General features: G+C 37.4%; 1 protein-coding gene across 2 annotated transcripts in view; it reads left to right on the top strand.

The window, feature by feature from the left end:
• The first annotated feature begins 831 nt into the window (after window positions 1–831).
• LOC120418459 (trehalase) overlaps window positions 832–16933 on the top strand; it is a 40372-nt gene continuing 24270 nt past the window's right edge. Inside the window, exon 1 of one of the 2 annotated variants that reach the window (XM_039580893.2) lies at window positions 832–1344. In XM_039580893.2, the coding sequence (XP_039436827.1) occupies window positions 1331–1344 (14 nt within the window). In that variant the 5' untranslated portion in view covers window positions 832–1330. Of the gene's footprint in view, window positions 1345–10680; window positions 10702–16933 lie in introns of those variants that run through there. The other variant, XM_052706865.1, reaches the window with a different exon arrangement.

The raw sequence follows: 16933 nt of genomic DNA, 5'->3' as shown, positions 1-16933 counted from the left end.
TCAATAGTGGTCAGATCAAAAACTTTATAAGAATACAATCAAATCATTAAGTTTACAGTCTATACTAGTTTATCTGCAGCAACCAGTCTTATCTTACAATCATTTGACACACCTTACAGTTCCACCCGTTTACACCGCTTCCGATGCTGACAGTTTACCTGAAACACATTGCGAAATTAGCAATTTCACGCTGGCATTAAAAATGCACCTAAAGCTGCAAACACAACCATTTGCATTGGCATTTCGAGACACCGAGAAAACTGCAAGCGTCGCCAATAAAGTGCAGTGCGATGGTGTTGCACTTTTGCCCTGGTATTGATCCGTAACGCCTGACGGGCCCCCACTTCGCATTGGTCAAAAACCGGATCTCAAAGTGGTGTAGGTGAAGCCATCGCTCACACGTGCCGCAAAGTGGCCGAAATTTCCCTGTGTTGGTAAGTCGGCGCGCCGCGCTGCACCGTCAGCAAAATGATACGACGATTTATCTTTAGAGGTGGCGGTGTAAGTGTTTGGACGAACCCACCACCAAATCAGCTGTATGCGTGCGTACGTGACGGGTAAAATTTCTTTCGGCCGCTTCAGCCGCTCTTGAATGAACGAGCTACGATGAGTTGCATCAGCCACAGCACGCGATGGATAAAGCTTTGACCGTCGTTTGACGTCATCGCAGCGAGTGAAACCCGAAGTAGGCGTCGACGACGCCGCCGTCTGCCAACCAGTTTGACATTTATCGTCGATGGTGGTGATTGAAAGGAGAGTTTTTGCTTGAATATTGGATGTTTTGAGGTCAATTTGCGGTGAGAAATCATTGAAAGAGGCAGTAGAACAAACAACTCATCGGTGGCAGGACTGGTGCTAAGAATTCAAGTTAGAAAAAAACTGCAGACCATCTAAACAACGTGGAGAAACGCAGGTCGCAAAACGTCACGCTGTCCACTCAACACAACGAGCACGTTCCTAGTATGTGTGCTTGTCGAGCAGCCGTTCGAGCCGCCAGTAAAACAAAAGAAGTCGTATAAAATTAGTCGTGCTGTACATTTTTCATCAATCGGACGTTCTTCCTAGGATACGGAACATTTCTCTTACTCCAAACGGGGCTAAGTTGGAAAGCATTTTCCATCAACCACCAGAACAATACTGCCGAAACATTGACGGATCTTTTCCGCAAAGATAACAGTGAAGCATTGGTTTGGCGGAACACAATCCGCAAGTGACGTGTAACAAGTGTTACGAAAAAGCAAACGATATCAACAGGTGTCAGGACGCAAAGTACTGAGTAAAAAGCAGATTGTCGCAGAGAATCAGACAACTTTCGAGCTTAATCATCAAAATGGTTACCAACAGGTAGGATACCCTGCATCCATCATCCATCCATCCAAAAATTTTGAACCAAGTTACATCACCGTTGGCGAAACCGAGAAGTGCGATCGTTTTTTAAAAGGAACCCCAGATCGGTCACGTTCAGTGCCACCAGATTGCATGACAGCGCAAATTGTTGCACGTTGGAATGTTTTTGCCATCGCTCGCAAACAGCCTCCTGGATGACCGACAATTACGCGAAATATCCATCCTTGGGCGATACCTGGCGACGCGTTGACCTCCAATGTTGCGGTGAATGTCAAATTAGTTTACTTCTAAATATATAACGTCTCATGAGAGTCACGAGCGCGCGGAGCGGATTCGGACAGAGTTTGATGTGGGACCGGTTACGTTTCGTTTTTTTTTTTTTCGAGTCGAAGATATCGTAAACAAATGGCTGCATGTACCACGTTGGAAATCGGGTCTGCAGAGTGTTTGCTAGGTTGTTTAGGTTTGGTGGAATATACCATCACACTTGTCTGTTTAGCATGTGCTGTTTGAATTACGCGATATCGAGAAACACGAACATGTCGACGAATTGTACATAGCTATGTGCGATGAAGGGGGTGTGTCCGTTAGAGAATGTGTCCAAAAGTTTTATTCGTATTAGTTAAACAGCTTGGTGTAAAAGTGAGAACATGATGCATACCTCACAAGAATTAGGCTAACATTTGCCTTCAAATCTCAATGACCATGGCCGGTAGTGGTTTTCATCAGCATAATAGGGGATTAGATTAGTCCTACAACTGCCTAGGTTAGGCTACCAACTTTACAGATTTTTTCCTTACCGTACACTGAAATAAAAAAAAGTACCAAATTAATAAATTCTAGGAATTTTGCCTCCTTTTCTTATTGAGTAATCCACAAAACCCAATTACTAAATAAGGAAAGGAGCCCAAATTCCTAGAATTTAGGAATTTGGTACTTTTTTTTAACATTTCAGTGTACGGATTTTCTACCCTCTTAGCGGATTTTTAACAGGCCTGAATTTTTGTAAGGCATTTTTCGCATAATAGGGATTTGTACGGAATTTTAACATTTTTTTTTTCAAGTTGAACTGTTTTTTTTTATTTGGCCAAAGTTTTTGCTAATTAGACATTTTTTTCACTGTCAGATCCGGGGTTCCTCAGTTCAAAGTGAAATATCGAGAATTGTTCTATCCATTTTTTTGACAAAACGTATTTATTCCATAGAAGATTCAAAGGCATTCTAGAGCAAATTAACAAATCTAGAGTTTTTTTAACGGCCCTGGAAGCTATTGTGTTTCACATGTTTAGTGGACCTTTTCAATAAAAAAAAAAACTAGAAATGTTTTCGTGTAAACACAGAGAATGATATTAATTCCCTTGTGGATCACCAACCAATGAGGTACTCCTCGATATTAACTCCTGAAAAGTGCAAAAATGCCTCACGGCAAGAAAAAGAGGCGGTCCTCACCAGCAGGATCGGTAGAAGTTAAAGAATGCCGATGTGCTACCTGCAAAGCCAGGCAGTTTTAACAAAGACGCTCAAAATTTGTCTGGAAACCAGTTCGCTACCCTCCCTGTGGACGTGAGCGAGAAGGAAGAAGTTGAACGACGGGAAAAGTCATCGGATTCGGTGCGAAAGTGGCTGACCGGGTTTATTAAATCTGGTGCTTTACGAGCTTCCATTCGCTTGTGTGCTGATGGACTCAAAATTCTGCTACCTGGCAGAAAATGACGAGGCACAACAAGGACATCAAGTATCGTGATCAACTGTACCTGGTTCATCTCGAGAAAGGATCGACAACGCCGTCTGAGCTGAAAGCAGTTCGGGCATTTTTCAACATCATCGTGACTTGGGAACGTTATCGTCCAGTGCACCGTGACGTGACGCAATGTTCGAACTGCTTGCAGTTTGGGCATGGTGGAAGGAACTGTTTCATCAAGAGTCGTTGTGCAACCTGCGGAGGTGAGCACAAAACTCAAGCTTGCAACACAATCAACGAGATCATGGAAGCCAAATCCTTCAATTGTGGCGGCGCCCATTCGACCAAGAATCGGAGCTGCCCAAAACGAGCTGAGTTTGTGAAAATTCGGCAGCAAGCGACGACGAGGCACCAACCAGATCGTCGCAAAACACCACCAGCATTCACGGACGTGGATTTTCCTGCTTTGGCGTCACCTGGAGCGGAATCTGTTCGAGTGGTTCCAAATCTGCAGCCATTGCCGTTGAATCAGCGGCAAAAAGTTGCAGAGAATACAACACCTCCAGGCTTCAGTCAGCAACCGAGGGAAAACCAACCTGCATCAACGGGTGAGGGCAGTAGTGACCTGTTTTCACCACAAGAACTTCTGAACATTTTCATCGAGATGACAACAACACTGCGTGGTTGCAAAACTCGTGCGGAACAAGTAAGAACGCTTGGAGGATTCATCTTAAAATACAGTTTGTAGTTTACTCGCTCTAATGATGTTGAATATTTCAATGAATTTACTTTTTTATAGTTTTAAGTTAGGATGAGTTGTTACAGTGATTTTTGAATTGAATTTTTGAATGAATTGTTGCGAAAGGGATATTTGTGTTCTATAGTAAATGCAGACCAATGGGTTACAGGCTTTGACTGCCAATCCAAAGGAGTGAATTCGAATCCCATCTGTATCAATTATAGTTGAAAAATGTTCAACGAGACAAGGCAGGATTTGGTCCTAAAATTAAATTTATACTGATGACTGGTATCCTAAATAACATGCAAATTTCCCATCACATTTTTTTAAATCTGTTTATTAGTAATAATTCAAATCTGAAAGATAGAGGTAGTAAACCATGGATAGAGGAATAATTTGATAAAAATGCAAATTTTCAAAACTTCATTTTAATTCTTAAATAAAAATAATAAAAATCTCTTAAATTTAAGAAATTAACAAAAATTCAATGAAATCCGCTTTCTCTAATAAGAAGCAAAATATAATGTTTTACTTTAATTTCTTTTTTTATAAAAACTAACTCCAATCCAACTGATTGGTAATGGTGAAATTCTACCAATCTCTCAGAAAAATAACTAACCCAACCGTTTCTGGCACGCACATGGTCGCCGTGACTTCAAGTGGATCCATGTGGGGCGACCGGGGGAGCGCACTGTTTATTCGGTCATTCTACGTCACTTCACGGGCGGGACCGTGAATCATTTATTCATCGAGCGGAAACACTTTCGATGTCGACGGCTGACGCAAGAGCGTTTAATGCCAATCGAAGAAAGTTTTAGAATTTAGGATGGGTTTGGTTTTACGCTTAATTGAGTAAATTGATGTTGATGAAAACAAACACTTTAATTGGGAAATTATTTTTCGTCAATTGAGTTTAAATGGTTTGACCTCATATTTTAGGAATTCTGGCCGTAGTTGAGAGTTTATTTTTCATAACACATCAAAAGGCTTTTAAATACGACTAACAGTTGTTCACCTTAAGTAGGTTCCACTAAGTACGTTGTTATCTACAAACGACAAACACCCTTCATCAATACGTGACTCTGAAGCTAATCAGGTTTGCTCTAAACTGCTGTTAAGTTGCATAAATGCGGGAGTTTTCTGTTGGCGCAACCAAAGCAAGTAACTAACTTTTTGCTGAGTTTAGTTCAACGATAAACCGTTTCCTTTTAAGAGCCAACTGTAAAAACGCCTTAAACAATATAAACTGCATCTCATAATCTGCGCTAATGGAATTGACTCCTAAAGGTCATAACCGTGTGGAATGTATATCAACGTCGCTGTTTTAAATCTCTTCTTCTTGTGTCTCTCCTTAAAAGGCTTAATTGACTAAAAAAATTTGCATCGCGCACATCACGTCAACGCTTCTGTCCCCTTTCTGTATTCAATCCAAACTTTTGATGGATACCGCCAATTCGTTATGTGTATGGGTGTACCTTAATCAACTTGATTGCCGCCGTCAACCTCAAACTGTCTACTTGCTACACAACTGCTTATTGAATTAAATTGTGCGGTGTCGTTGATTCGCGTATTTCATGTACTACGCATCAAGATCTATATTTTAGCAACTTCACATCGAGCGAGTTCAACGAATCCGGATGACCTCATATTATGTAGGGTGATTGAGCCAGTTTTGGCGTAGTTAGTAATAAAATCAAATGTGAATTTAACAATCTTTAACTCGAGCATCTCAATCGCAAAATAAACTTTATAAAAATAAAACCGTGATTAAGGCGAATCTCTATCCTCGTACCTCCTGATTAAGGCATGTCCACTTAACCAAAGTTGGGACACAACAATCGACTGTACACTAGGGTGTAATATCAAAATCGATTTTCCAGCACAGCAATTTTTCAGTCCCTTTGGGGTCCTAAACAACTCCCCAAAGTTTGGGAACGATTGGTTTAGTCCTCACTTTGCGCAAAGCGATTCAATTTTCCATATAAATTTGTATGGGAAAAACCATTTTTTGGATTTTGATATTTATAAAATCCACGTTTCACGCTATATCAAAACTAGATTCATATTCGGATGCTCTGGAAGGTGCTCTACAACTTTCCCGAAGAAAGTATGGTGCTAGCTTGTCCCTGAAAGAAGATACAGCGTGTTCAAAACTCGTCTAAAACTCGAGCAAAAAACACGTTTTAGACGAGTTTTGAACACGCTGTATCTTTTTTTAGGAGCAAGTTAGCACCATACTTTCTTCGGGAAAGTTGTAGAGCACATTCCAGAGCATCCGAATATGAATCCAGTTTTGATATAGCGTGAAACGTGGATTTTATAAATATCAAAATCCAAAAAAATGGTTTTTCCCATACAAATTTATATGGAAAATTGAATCGTTTTGCGCAAAGTGAGGACTAAACCAATCGTTCCCAAACTTTGGGGAGTTGTTTAGGACCCCAAAAGGGACTGAAAAATTGCTGTGCTCGCTAAATTTGGACAATTTTATTTTTTTCCATACAACCATATTACACCCTACTGTACACGCGCCGTAACCGGTTTAGACACACGTGATTATGATTACCGGGAACTCGCATCAGTCCCGAGCAGGCGTCGCGTTCATTTCCGCACGAGTTTTACAAGTGAGATCTTATCAAAGTAAACAGCGACCGCAAGGAATCGTACTTTTGGTTTGCACTTGTCACGATTCCGGTCTGCTTGGATGGTTTGTCGCACTAACTAGCTTTAGTACATATACCAACCGGGTTAACCCGGCAGGCCGGCCTTGACCGTCGTCGGTCGCCAGGCGACGGCTGCGGGGTGTTCAAGTTCTGAGAACTTTATAGCTGGCATACTAGATTGTCACTTGCAGAGAGACTTGAATCGTTGGTTGGTTGGTGAAGGGAAGTGGGCGGTTACTTGGATGAATGTTTTCTAGTGCAATTGGATGAATTCTTTAAACTAATCCAACTTAGAAGCGTTTTAAAAATCTATGAAGAACAGTTTATTAAAAAAAAACGTTAGTTAATCCACCTTAAGGTGGTTGGTGCCTTCCTCGCATTCATGTTGTATTTTAGGTTGTATTTACAAATTAATGTAAGAGTTTTTTTTTATTTTTTTCATTTATTTTTTATAATTATTGGTTTTACTTGAACAGCAATTTTCAATTCTTTTTTTCACCAACTCTCCAAAATAAAGGAGAAAAGTCCCATGAGTTATATATTTCAGAAAAAAGTTCGTGCAAATCTTTGTCGAGACAAAATGATGCAGCAACATAATTAATACAGATTTTTTCCAGAAGAGACGCAGACACTGCTTAAGCAATGTGGCAACCGGGCGATACGCATGCAAGGGGGTGTGGCTGCCAATCCCCCGCATGGTCAAACCAAAATTCCTACGCATGCTGCGCGACTCTCGCGCCTAAGCAAAAAGATCCGGCCTTTGAGGTTATGCAAAAATCACCCTTTTTTGTAGCAACAAAAAAACTTTTTCTTGGCATAACTTTAAAAGTACTTCATTAAACAGAATAAAATTTAATAGGGTCTTAGGGGACCCCAAAACGAACAGAATAAGGCGGATCCGGCCAAAATCGGTTCAGCCAGTTCTGAGATAATCGAGTGGAAAAAAAATCATGTCTACACACATCCCCACAGACATTTGTTCAGAATTTGATTCTGAGTCGATAGGTACACGTGAAGGTATATCTAGGAATTGTATTTAAGAAGTTCATTTTTCGAGTGATTTTATAGCCTTGCCTCAGTGAGGTGAGGAAGGCAAAAGTAGTCCGGTAAACTTATAGTAAATTTCTGCTGAATTTCTAAACTAACATGAATTTCACTTGTGTTCATCGTCTTTGTTCATCCGAATCACAATGTTATGGTGAAATCCCGAACTGAAAAGATTTTTGCAATCAGTATTTTTTTTCGGAGGCGAAAAGAATTTATTAAAAATGTCTTCATGTAGAAACTCTGGATGTGGACAAACACAGTTTTTAAATTATTTTTTAAATGCAAAATCAAATTTGCAATTAAAAATCACTACACAATTTTAAATTATTTTTTTAAATTAATTGCCCCGTTTTTACGCTTAACGGTGCACATCAACCAGAGCTTTTGCACCAAGATTGTTGTTACAGTAATTTTAGTATCTTCAAAACTACGGGAACTATCGATATATATTTTTTTATACATCCCCTAAAGTACTGTCTACAGAATAATTTACTACAAAATTTTAATATTTTTACAATCAGATTGTTGCAGGATTGTGTCCGTAAGTTTGATAATTTTGGAATAAGAAGACAACAACTAGATTGGTTGCTGTGCACCCTTAAGGCATTTCTTGTTTAATTTTTTTGAGAAATGTGTTTTTTTTTCTATTAAAAATGATTTTATGAAGGCAAAGCACCATGCATGGAAATATATTTTGGAAAACCGTCATCAGGAGTGACATTGGGTATGGGTGGGGGGATTGGATCAGACAAATTTCAGTTTATTTGTTATGAAAAATAAGTTTTTCTCAATGTAACCTAGTTGGCTTTCATTTTTCATAAGACGATATCTAGAAAATTATTCAATAATTTTTCAATGTAAAAAAATAACCTTTGTGAAATATTCTGCCACCTCCATATTTTTTTTTCAAAATTTAGAAATCAAGCCTAACATTTAAGAGGACTCAAAACATTTAATAATATATATTGAACTTCTTACTCCATTATATAAAGCACTTTCTTATAATGTTTGCTTGAAACTATGAAAATTTGGCTTGAAACTTGTGAACGAATGAAAGTTTGTTTTCCTTATGTTTCACGCCTTTTTCTGATTTGTTATTGCCCGCTAATTTTTTGGGGAAATTTTGAAGGAACGAGGACAAAACTTGAAATGAAATTTGCATTGGCCTTAGGTGACACAATTTTTTCACTAAATTCCAGTCCGAACCAACCTTAAAATGAAAATTGAAGGTAATTTTCGCCCCTTTTCAAAAATATGTTGTGCAGGGGTGAATATTCCATTCATAAATTATCCTCCTTCAAAACAACTAATCTTTCTGAAACCGGTTCCCCTGACGATCCGGATAGTGACCACCCTGTGGCCAATATTGGCAAAGAGCCGTTCTGTTTTCTCAAAAAGTTTACTCATTGAAAAATATTAAGTTTGAGCCGTCGCATGACGTGTTTTGAACAAAACATACAAATGGCCATTATTACAGGTTCCCTGGGGGATCTCCAGGGATGTTCCGAAAGTGGCCAGAATTGTAGTTCCTTCAAATTATGTATCCGAAAAGCGTTTTCAAGTCATTTCATGAAGTTTGAGCCGTCACAAGACGAATTCCGACTGAATAGAGTTATCTAAGCCCGCTCTCACGCACACTAGCACGCCATTTGTTTTGCTGGATGGTACAAAATTTAACCTCAATCTTTTTCGTGTACGTACACGCAATACATGCGCACGTAGATAACTCTATTCGAGGATTGGCCATATCAGGAACCTGATCTGGGTCTTTTTTACCGAAATGGCCATAACTCAGCGGATTTTCAACGGATTTTTATGCCCCAGGTTGCAAATATAGATTAAGTGAAAATCTCATCGCAGCCAAAATGGCACGCACTAAAACAAGTGGCTTTTTGACACGGTCCCGGAAAATCCGGAACATCTCCGGTGGCCGTGGACCATGTTCCATTACATATTCAAAAACGAGAATAATTTTCCTTTCTAATGCTTCTTGAAGCATCAAAATACGTTTTATTTTTGCAAAGTTATGAGTTTTTGAATTTTTACAAAAATTTGCCTGTCACGATCATTTTGACCAACCCCTGTAGATTGAAAAAAATGTCATTCCTCGGAATTTGCATACTCGTCATCAACAAAAATCAAATTATTCGCTCTACAGCATTGCCTTGACGTTCTCGATTGCGAGATTCCTACTCGAAATTAGGTGTCCGAAGGCTTGATTGTTGAGGCAACTGCAAACCTCTTTTTACACCTTAGCTTCCATCCACCCCGGGATTCGAACTATCGACCTTTGGATTGTTAGTCCAACTGCCTACCAGCGTCTCCATCGAGACAGGACCCAAAGAGACGACTCCTACACCTGGAATGAGCTAACGACCTAACACCTCTAGGTTACACCGGGGCCAACATTTACTTCACCGTCCGACGGAAGGCGTGATCAGACAAATCTCGTCTCGAAAAATGCCACCGGGACCTTCTGGGATCGAACCCAGGCCGACTGGGTGAGAGGCAATCATGCTTACCATTGCACCACGGGTCCCGGCTTAAATAACCTTAATCATCAAATAACCTTTAAAAAAAAAAAAGATTCCATGCATTAAAAACATTCAGTAATTAAAATATATCAACTATTCATCTTACAGTACCAAAATTTACTTCATTTCTGCTCGGGAACTGCTGAAATGAACACAACCCTTGCCTTCCTCTCTTTCCACCACATCACTGTTCTGTACCAACCGGCTCGAGACACTTTACGACGGTTCATCAACACCGGCAACGCGCTACTGCTATATAGCTCTTGCCGCTGTACTAACTGAACCGTGGAGAGCGCTCGTATACCTACTAAGCCGAGAGTTAATCCCAATCCACAGACTGCTAGGTAGATCTTGTCAACGCTTCGCTAGCTGTAGCGGCAACGGGGAGGGTGTTTCATTCATCCACGTCGGCCGATTGCAGGTTGGACACTCTCCAAGCACAGCTACGCTCAACGCAGCTCAGCACAGCTATACGGAAAAAGGTGACCAGAGAACGGACGGCGTCGAGCTCAAAACTGCAGTCTTGATCCGTCCACGTTCGTCAGTGTGCGCGCGCGCCTCGAAAAGAATTCGAGCCCGTCTTCTTCGTCGTTGAGTTGTTTGTTGTATTTTGTTATTGTTCGAAATTGTTTCAAACAATAGGTGCTTTAAGCGGCTTGTTGTTTAGTGTAAAGGCAAAATACGCTTAAGGTAGTGCTAGTGTCATCGTTATCAGTGTTTTTGTTACTTTGAGGAAGTCATCCTCGTTTTGGAAGATTCTACATTGTCACTCGAAGAGGTTAAAGCCACTGGAAGTGGATTACACATGTGCAGCAGATCGCTGAAACAGAGCGCATTTCGCTCTCCTAATGCGACGTTAAAATTATGCAACTCAGTTTCAGAAAACACCGTCAAAGTGATGTAAAAGCGCAAAATTACACTAAATAAGCGGTTAGTGTAAGGCAGGTAGCGGCGGCATCATTCTGAAGAAAATCGCGGTGGAGCAGAGATCGGCAGTCAGTGAGAGCAAGCAAGAAGGCATGTGATCAGACTAGATACCGACTTGGTGTGTAGAGTAAACAATTTCGAAGAAATGGCGCGGTGCAGAATGGAATTTCGTTTCGCGTGTTTCAGCGGATTTCCATGAGAAAGGGGGTGTTTTGAAAGAGGAGAGCTGAGAACTATTCGACGTGGATATGTTGATTTTACGCAGAAAACCTGCTCAACTTGTTCTTAATTCGTGTCCCCTTAATCTATGGTGGATATATATAATTTGTCACCAGTTGAGGTTAGCTGACAAAGGGTAAAATGGAATTCATTTTCGTCAAAAACTGTATAATTTTTGTTCAAAGCAAAATCATGTATTTTTTCAAAGTTGAATCATATTTGATAAATTAAAATTAAATTTAAATGATTTTCTCTTCGACTCTGGGGTGCCAACATGTTTGTATTCAGTTCGAAATGTTTCAGCTAGATATTTTGAAAATGAATTGCTTTTCAAAATTAATAACTTGCTTACTTAACATTCAACCTTATAAAAAAGCGAGAGATTCTGGTTTCTGCATTTTTCATTGCAAAACAAATGTGTGACAATATTTTTTTCATAAAAAAAAAAGATTGAGCAAAAACCTATTTTAAAACATTAAAAAAGCTATATGTATACAATTAGTCGAGTATTTAAATCATTTTCATTTTAAAAATTAAGCACAAATTATTTATGAAATGCTGTTTAATTCGTTTATACAGCGGTTACTCGTCAAACCAGCAGGATCAAGATCAAGGTGCTCCAATTTAGCTCAAATTTGGCATGGGAGTTCCTTGATCAAATTTTTTAATTTGACCCATTTTTCTACGATAAGAATGGTCCTATCCAAAATATTATCGTCCAAAAAATGCGTTTTCACCATCTCCAATTTTTTTTTCAAAAATTGTATCTCCAAAATGAGTTCTAATTAAAAATATTAATATATTTCTTAAACATAGCTTACTACACTTACATGTCAATTGAAAACCTTGTTTCGGGACCATTCTTTGGTCCTGTCACATTTATTCTATGATTTTTCAGGATGATTTATGTAACATTTCCATAAATGGTAACAATCCATTAACAGTCTTCTCTGTGCATGATTCTTTTAACAAAAAAATATCGGAATTCGGAGCGTCTCCACAAAAATATATTTTTTTTTTTCTTAAAATTATTACTTTTTTACTTTTTTGTGTAGTTACATTTTAGTGCTTAGAGTAATTACAGGGCTAAGAGTAATTACAGAGGACCTTGTGCCACAAAAATATACTGAAAACTCATTTCGATGGAGAAGCATGGTACTTTGACTTCGATTTAATCATAGAAAAATAAATTCAGCTGTAAGCTCTTTGATCCCGAGACCTTCAAATCATCAAACATTTTTTTCATTTGATCTGTAAAGCTTCATCGACAATCAAACTTACGCAAACTCTTGCGAAAACAATCATCAAGTTGATCCAGGAGTCAGTCGACTATCGACCATCGGTTGCTGCGATCCCTGTTTGACAACGTAGTACCGTAAACCGGGGTGACTTTGATAGGATTTCAATTTGTTTTTAGGATATTTTCCAACAGGTAAGGTTTTTCTCAAGATTATTATTTTTAAAACATGTACTGGGGTAGACCACACAAAGTCCATGCACTATTTAGGAAAAAAAGTTTTTTCAATAGTGTTTAGAAAAATAGTTACGTTAAAAATTCTTAGTTTTAATTCCGGGGTGACTTTGATAGTCATAGTTTTTCTTGTTAAAATCATATTTAAGATGTTCAAACTTTATTTGTACGTTAAATGTACCATCACTAAAGTAGCTGATATAGTTTGTAAGAAAAAAAAAACAATGTTTATGTTAAGTTAACTAAGTTTATAAGCTTTTTAACAAAATACATATAAATTTTAGGTAAAATTGTTAAAAAGTCGGAATTTTGCCTGAAATTTGTTAAAACTAGTTTTGTTTACAAAATTATCGATTTCTATTGGAAAATTGTCCAAAGAATCCAAAAATGCATTCCGTTTTCCGATTAAAAATCATGATCATTGAGAAAATCATGACACTTTTAGAAGTTTAAAATAATGACTTCCATCAACATTTTCTTAACTATAGTTAACTAACTTTATAAACCTTTCAAAAATTTATGAAAAGTTCTTCTTGAGGTACTTTGAACACTTCTCTACCACGGTCAGTATGTTTCTGAACCATTCCTTAGTGATTCCTTACGTATTTTAAATGTACTCTTCATTTTGCGGAAAAATCGCAAACCTATCAAAGTCACCCCGGCTATCAAAGTCACCCCGGCTATCAAAGTCACCCCGTTTTACGGTACACAGAAAAGAAATGTTAATATCTGGGAGGGAGAAGCGAAGAGGTCTTCTTAATCTTATTCATTTTCTTGTTGTTGTTTTTGTTTTTTAGTGCAAGATAATTTCTCTTCCATCTAAATTTCCAGTCAGTCGTCATCTGCCCTTCTTGACAATACAAATTTTCTTGCAGCACATTTCAAAATAGTGCTCAAGATCGTGCATGACTCATGTGATGCAACTTTCTCAGCCAATTTTTTTTTATCCATGACTTATTTTTATTAGGTCCTCTTCGGTGCCTAGACCGGAAATCATGAAAGTTACATAAAAAATAATGTTTTTTTTTTAACTAATGACAGCAAGAGTAATTTCTCACCATACTTGCAGGACATGGAACCGAGCACTTTAACTTGATCTGAGAAGGTTTGCTGCTTTTCAACTGGGTGCTGAACTTGTTGAAGATCCTATACAGCTCAGCCAAACTGTAGAGTACATCCTTGCCTTGTTCCTTCGTGGCTCCACAGGCGTGAGGGGCCAGTATTTTGTCTGCTACTTCCTGCTTGTCGAAGCCGATCCTTCTGTTTTTATCCGGAATCGCACCCGACAGCGGAGGAAACTACGCCGCCGTATTTTGTATTGAATGAATTTTCTCAGTCCGAAAAAACATTTGCAAATTTGAAAACTTTTTTTAAATTTATTTTCCTTCAAATACAATACTGATCTAACCAAATAAGAACAGTAACAAAAATTGAAGGCGGCTCTCACTGACAGTTCGCAAGTGGCTGACACTGACAACTAGGTGTATTCTTCTCCGCCCGACTCAGGTTAATATTCATCAGGAAATGGTGGCAGATTTTGTGTCAAAAAAATGATTAATTTTACCTCAGAAAATGATAAATTTTCATCAGTTTTTGTTAAATATTCATCAGGTTCACATTTTTACACATTTTTATGTAATATTACTCAAAAAAGAGGTAATATTCTACCTACCATATTTTCAATTTTCAACATTCCAAAATTCAACTTTTTTTTCTGTGTAGCAAAGTAAAAATGACACGTTACATGCTTTTTAATATATCTTTATATTATTCATTGAAAAACCTTTATTTTATAAGCTTCCTTCTCCTATCCCCCATCTTTTGCAAGTGAAGTACACAGAAAAAAAAGTTGAATTTTGGAATGCTGAAAATTTGGTAGGTTGAATATTAACTCTATTTTTGAGTAATATTAAATAAAAAATGTGTAAAAATGTGAACCTGATGAATATTTATCAAAAACTGATGAAAATTCACCATTTCTGGGGTAAAATTAATCATTTTTTTTGCCACAAAATCTGTCACCATTTCCTGATGAATATTACCATCATTTTTTTTTCTGTGTAGGGTTTTTGCTTGATTTTCCAACTTTTGTTAAATCTTTTCTCATTTATACATTGCATATTAAATTATCTAAGAGCAATTCCAGCTCAAAACAGGAATTTTTCAGATACTTTTTTCTCGACCCTCTCCGATTTCAATGAAACTTTGTAGACATATTATCCTACGCTTATATAAGCCATTTTTGTGTATATGAAGCCAGTTCCACTCGATAATGACATTTGAGAGGGGCGTAAGTGTTTTAAATATTTTTGTAATTCGGAATTTAAATATTTCTGTATCTCGAAGCCGTTGCATCGTATCAAAAAGTGGTCAAAGACAAACTTGTAGGAAATTTGACGGGCTTTCCGAAAAAAATACACTGAAAGAAAAAAACACTCCACTTTTATGAGATTTTTCGATTTTTAAGTTCAAAAGTCAGATTTGAGGGAGAGCCCCCGATTTTTTTTCGTTCAAATTTTTTGTGAAGATAGCCTAAGATGTTACAAAAAGACTCACGAAAAATGCAGGATGGAGCAACTCACCTAAAAAAATACAAAAATCATTTACTGAAACTGTTTTTTTGAAAAGTGCTCTAAACGTCAAAATTTTCAAAAACCGAATACGGGAATCGATTTTCCAGACAATTTTACATAAAAGTCTCCATATTGACTACTGTCCTAAGTCCAATCCTTGTGAAGTTACAGCGGTTTTAAAAATAAAAATGTTGAAAAAATAGGTGTTTTGATGGTTTTTTGCAATTTCTATATGACAGACTTGATTTTTCAGTCTCGTAAATATTTTTACCGAAAAGCTTGTTCAATTTCCCATAAGATTGTCTTTGACCACTTTTCAAAATAACTCGTTTTTTTGATGATTTAAGCTAATTTACTATCCAGGTTACTATACTACACTGAAAAAATATGATGTTTTCAGTTATGAGCAATGTAATTAGCTTATATCTATAAGCCCATACATCCAATTGAAATGTGGTCAAAGGCAAACTTATGGGAAATTAGACGAGCTTTCCGGTAAAAATATTTTCGAGGCTGAAAAATCAAGTCTGTCATATAGAAATTGCAAAAAAACCATCAAAAAACCTATTTTTTCAATATTTTTATTTTTAAAACCGCTGTAACTTCACAAGGATTAGACTAAGGACAGTAGTCAATATGGAGACTTTTATGTAAAATTGCCTGGAGAATCGATTCCCGTATTCGGTTTTTGAAAATTTTGACGTTTAGAGCACTTTTCAAAAAAACAGTTTCAGTAAATGATTTTTGTATTTTTTTAGGTGAGTTGCTCCATCCTGCATTTTTCGTGAGTCTTTATGTAACATCTCAGGCTATCTTCACAAAAATTTTGAACGAAAATAAATCGTGGGCTCCCCCTCAAATTTGACTTTTAAACTTAAAAATCAAAAAATCTCATTAAAGTGAAATGTTTTTTTCTTTCAGTGTATTTTTTCCGGTAAGCCCGTCAAATTTCCTACAAGTTTGTCTTTGACCACTTTTTGATACGATGCAACGGCTTCGAGGTACAGAAATATTTAAATTCCGAAATACAAAAAAATTTAAAACACTTACACCCTTCTCAAATGTCATTATCGAGTGGAACTGGCTCCATTTACACAAAAATGGCTTATATATGCGTAGGATAACATGTCTACAAAGTTTCATTGAAATAGGAGAGGGTCGGGTACAACCGATTCCCTATTTGGCATGGAATTGCTCCTAAGCACTAATTCATAGTTGTAAGGAAATCCAAAGCTCTCTTATGTCAACAAATTGAACTCATTGTACATTGCTAACTGGTGAAATAAAAATTGAATTGAATTGAAAACCCTTTATTTTGATACGTGGTGAACTAAAATTGCTTCAGCTGTTCCCTTTTCTTTTTTTTTTGCAAAAATTGTTAAAAACGTCATGTTTCTGACCACCCTATTTTAGATAGAAATAATCTAATCGAAAAAACAAAAAAAATGTGTCTAATTATTTTGGGCCAAATCGGAGCACTTTTGATCTGAATCCTGCTGGTTTGACGTGGAATCGCTGTATAGTTAGTTTCGCTTCCGTTTTAATTGAAATTTTGTAGTCTTTTTTTTCAAACCAGTGATTTTTTAAGGCAATCTGGAAAACTGAGTTAGAGAATAAAAAATACTGCAATGTACATCGTAATTTTACCAAAAATTCTAAACATTAAAATTTATAAAAATTGATATTGCGTAGCCATGATTTCCAAATTTGAATGAAAAAGAAGTTTTTTAAA

This window comes from Culex pipiens, chromosome 2, assembly GCF_016801865.2.
Source record: "Culex pipiens pallens isolate TS chromosome 2, TS_CPP_V2, whole genome shotgun sequence".
Classification (NCBI taxonomy): Eukaryota; Metazoa; Arthropoda; class Insecta; order Diptera; family Culicidae; genus Culex; species Culex pipiens.
This window is presented reverse-complemented; position numbering and strand designations above follow the sequence as displayed.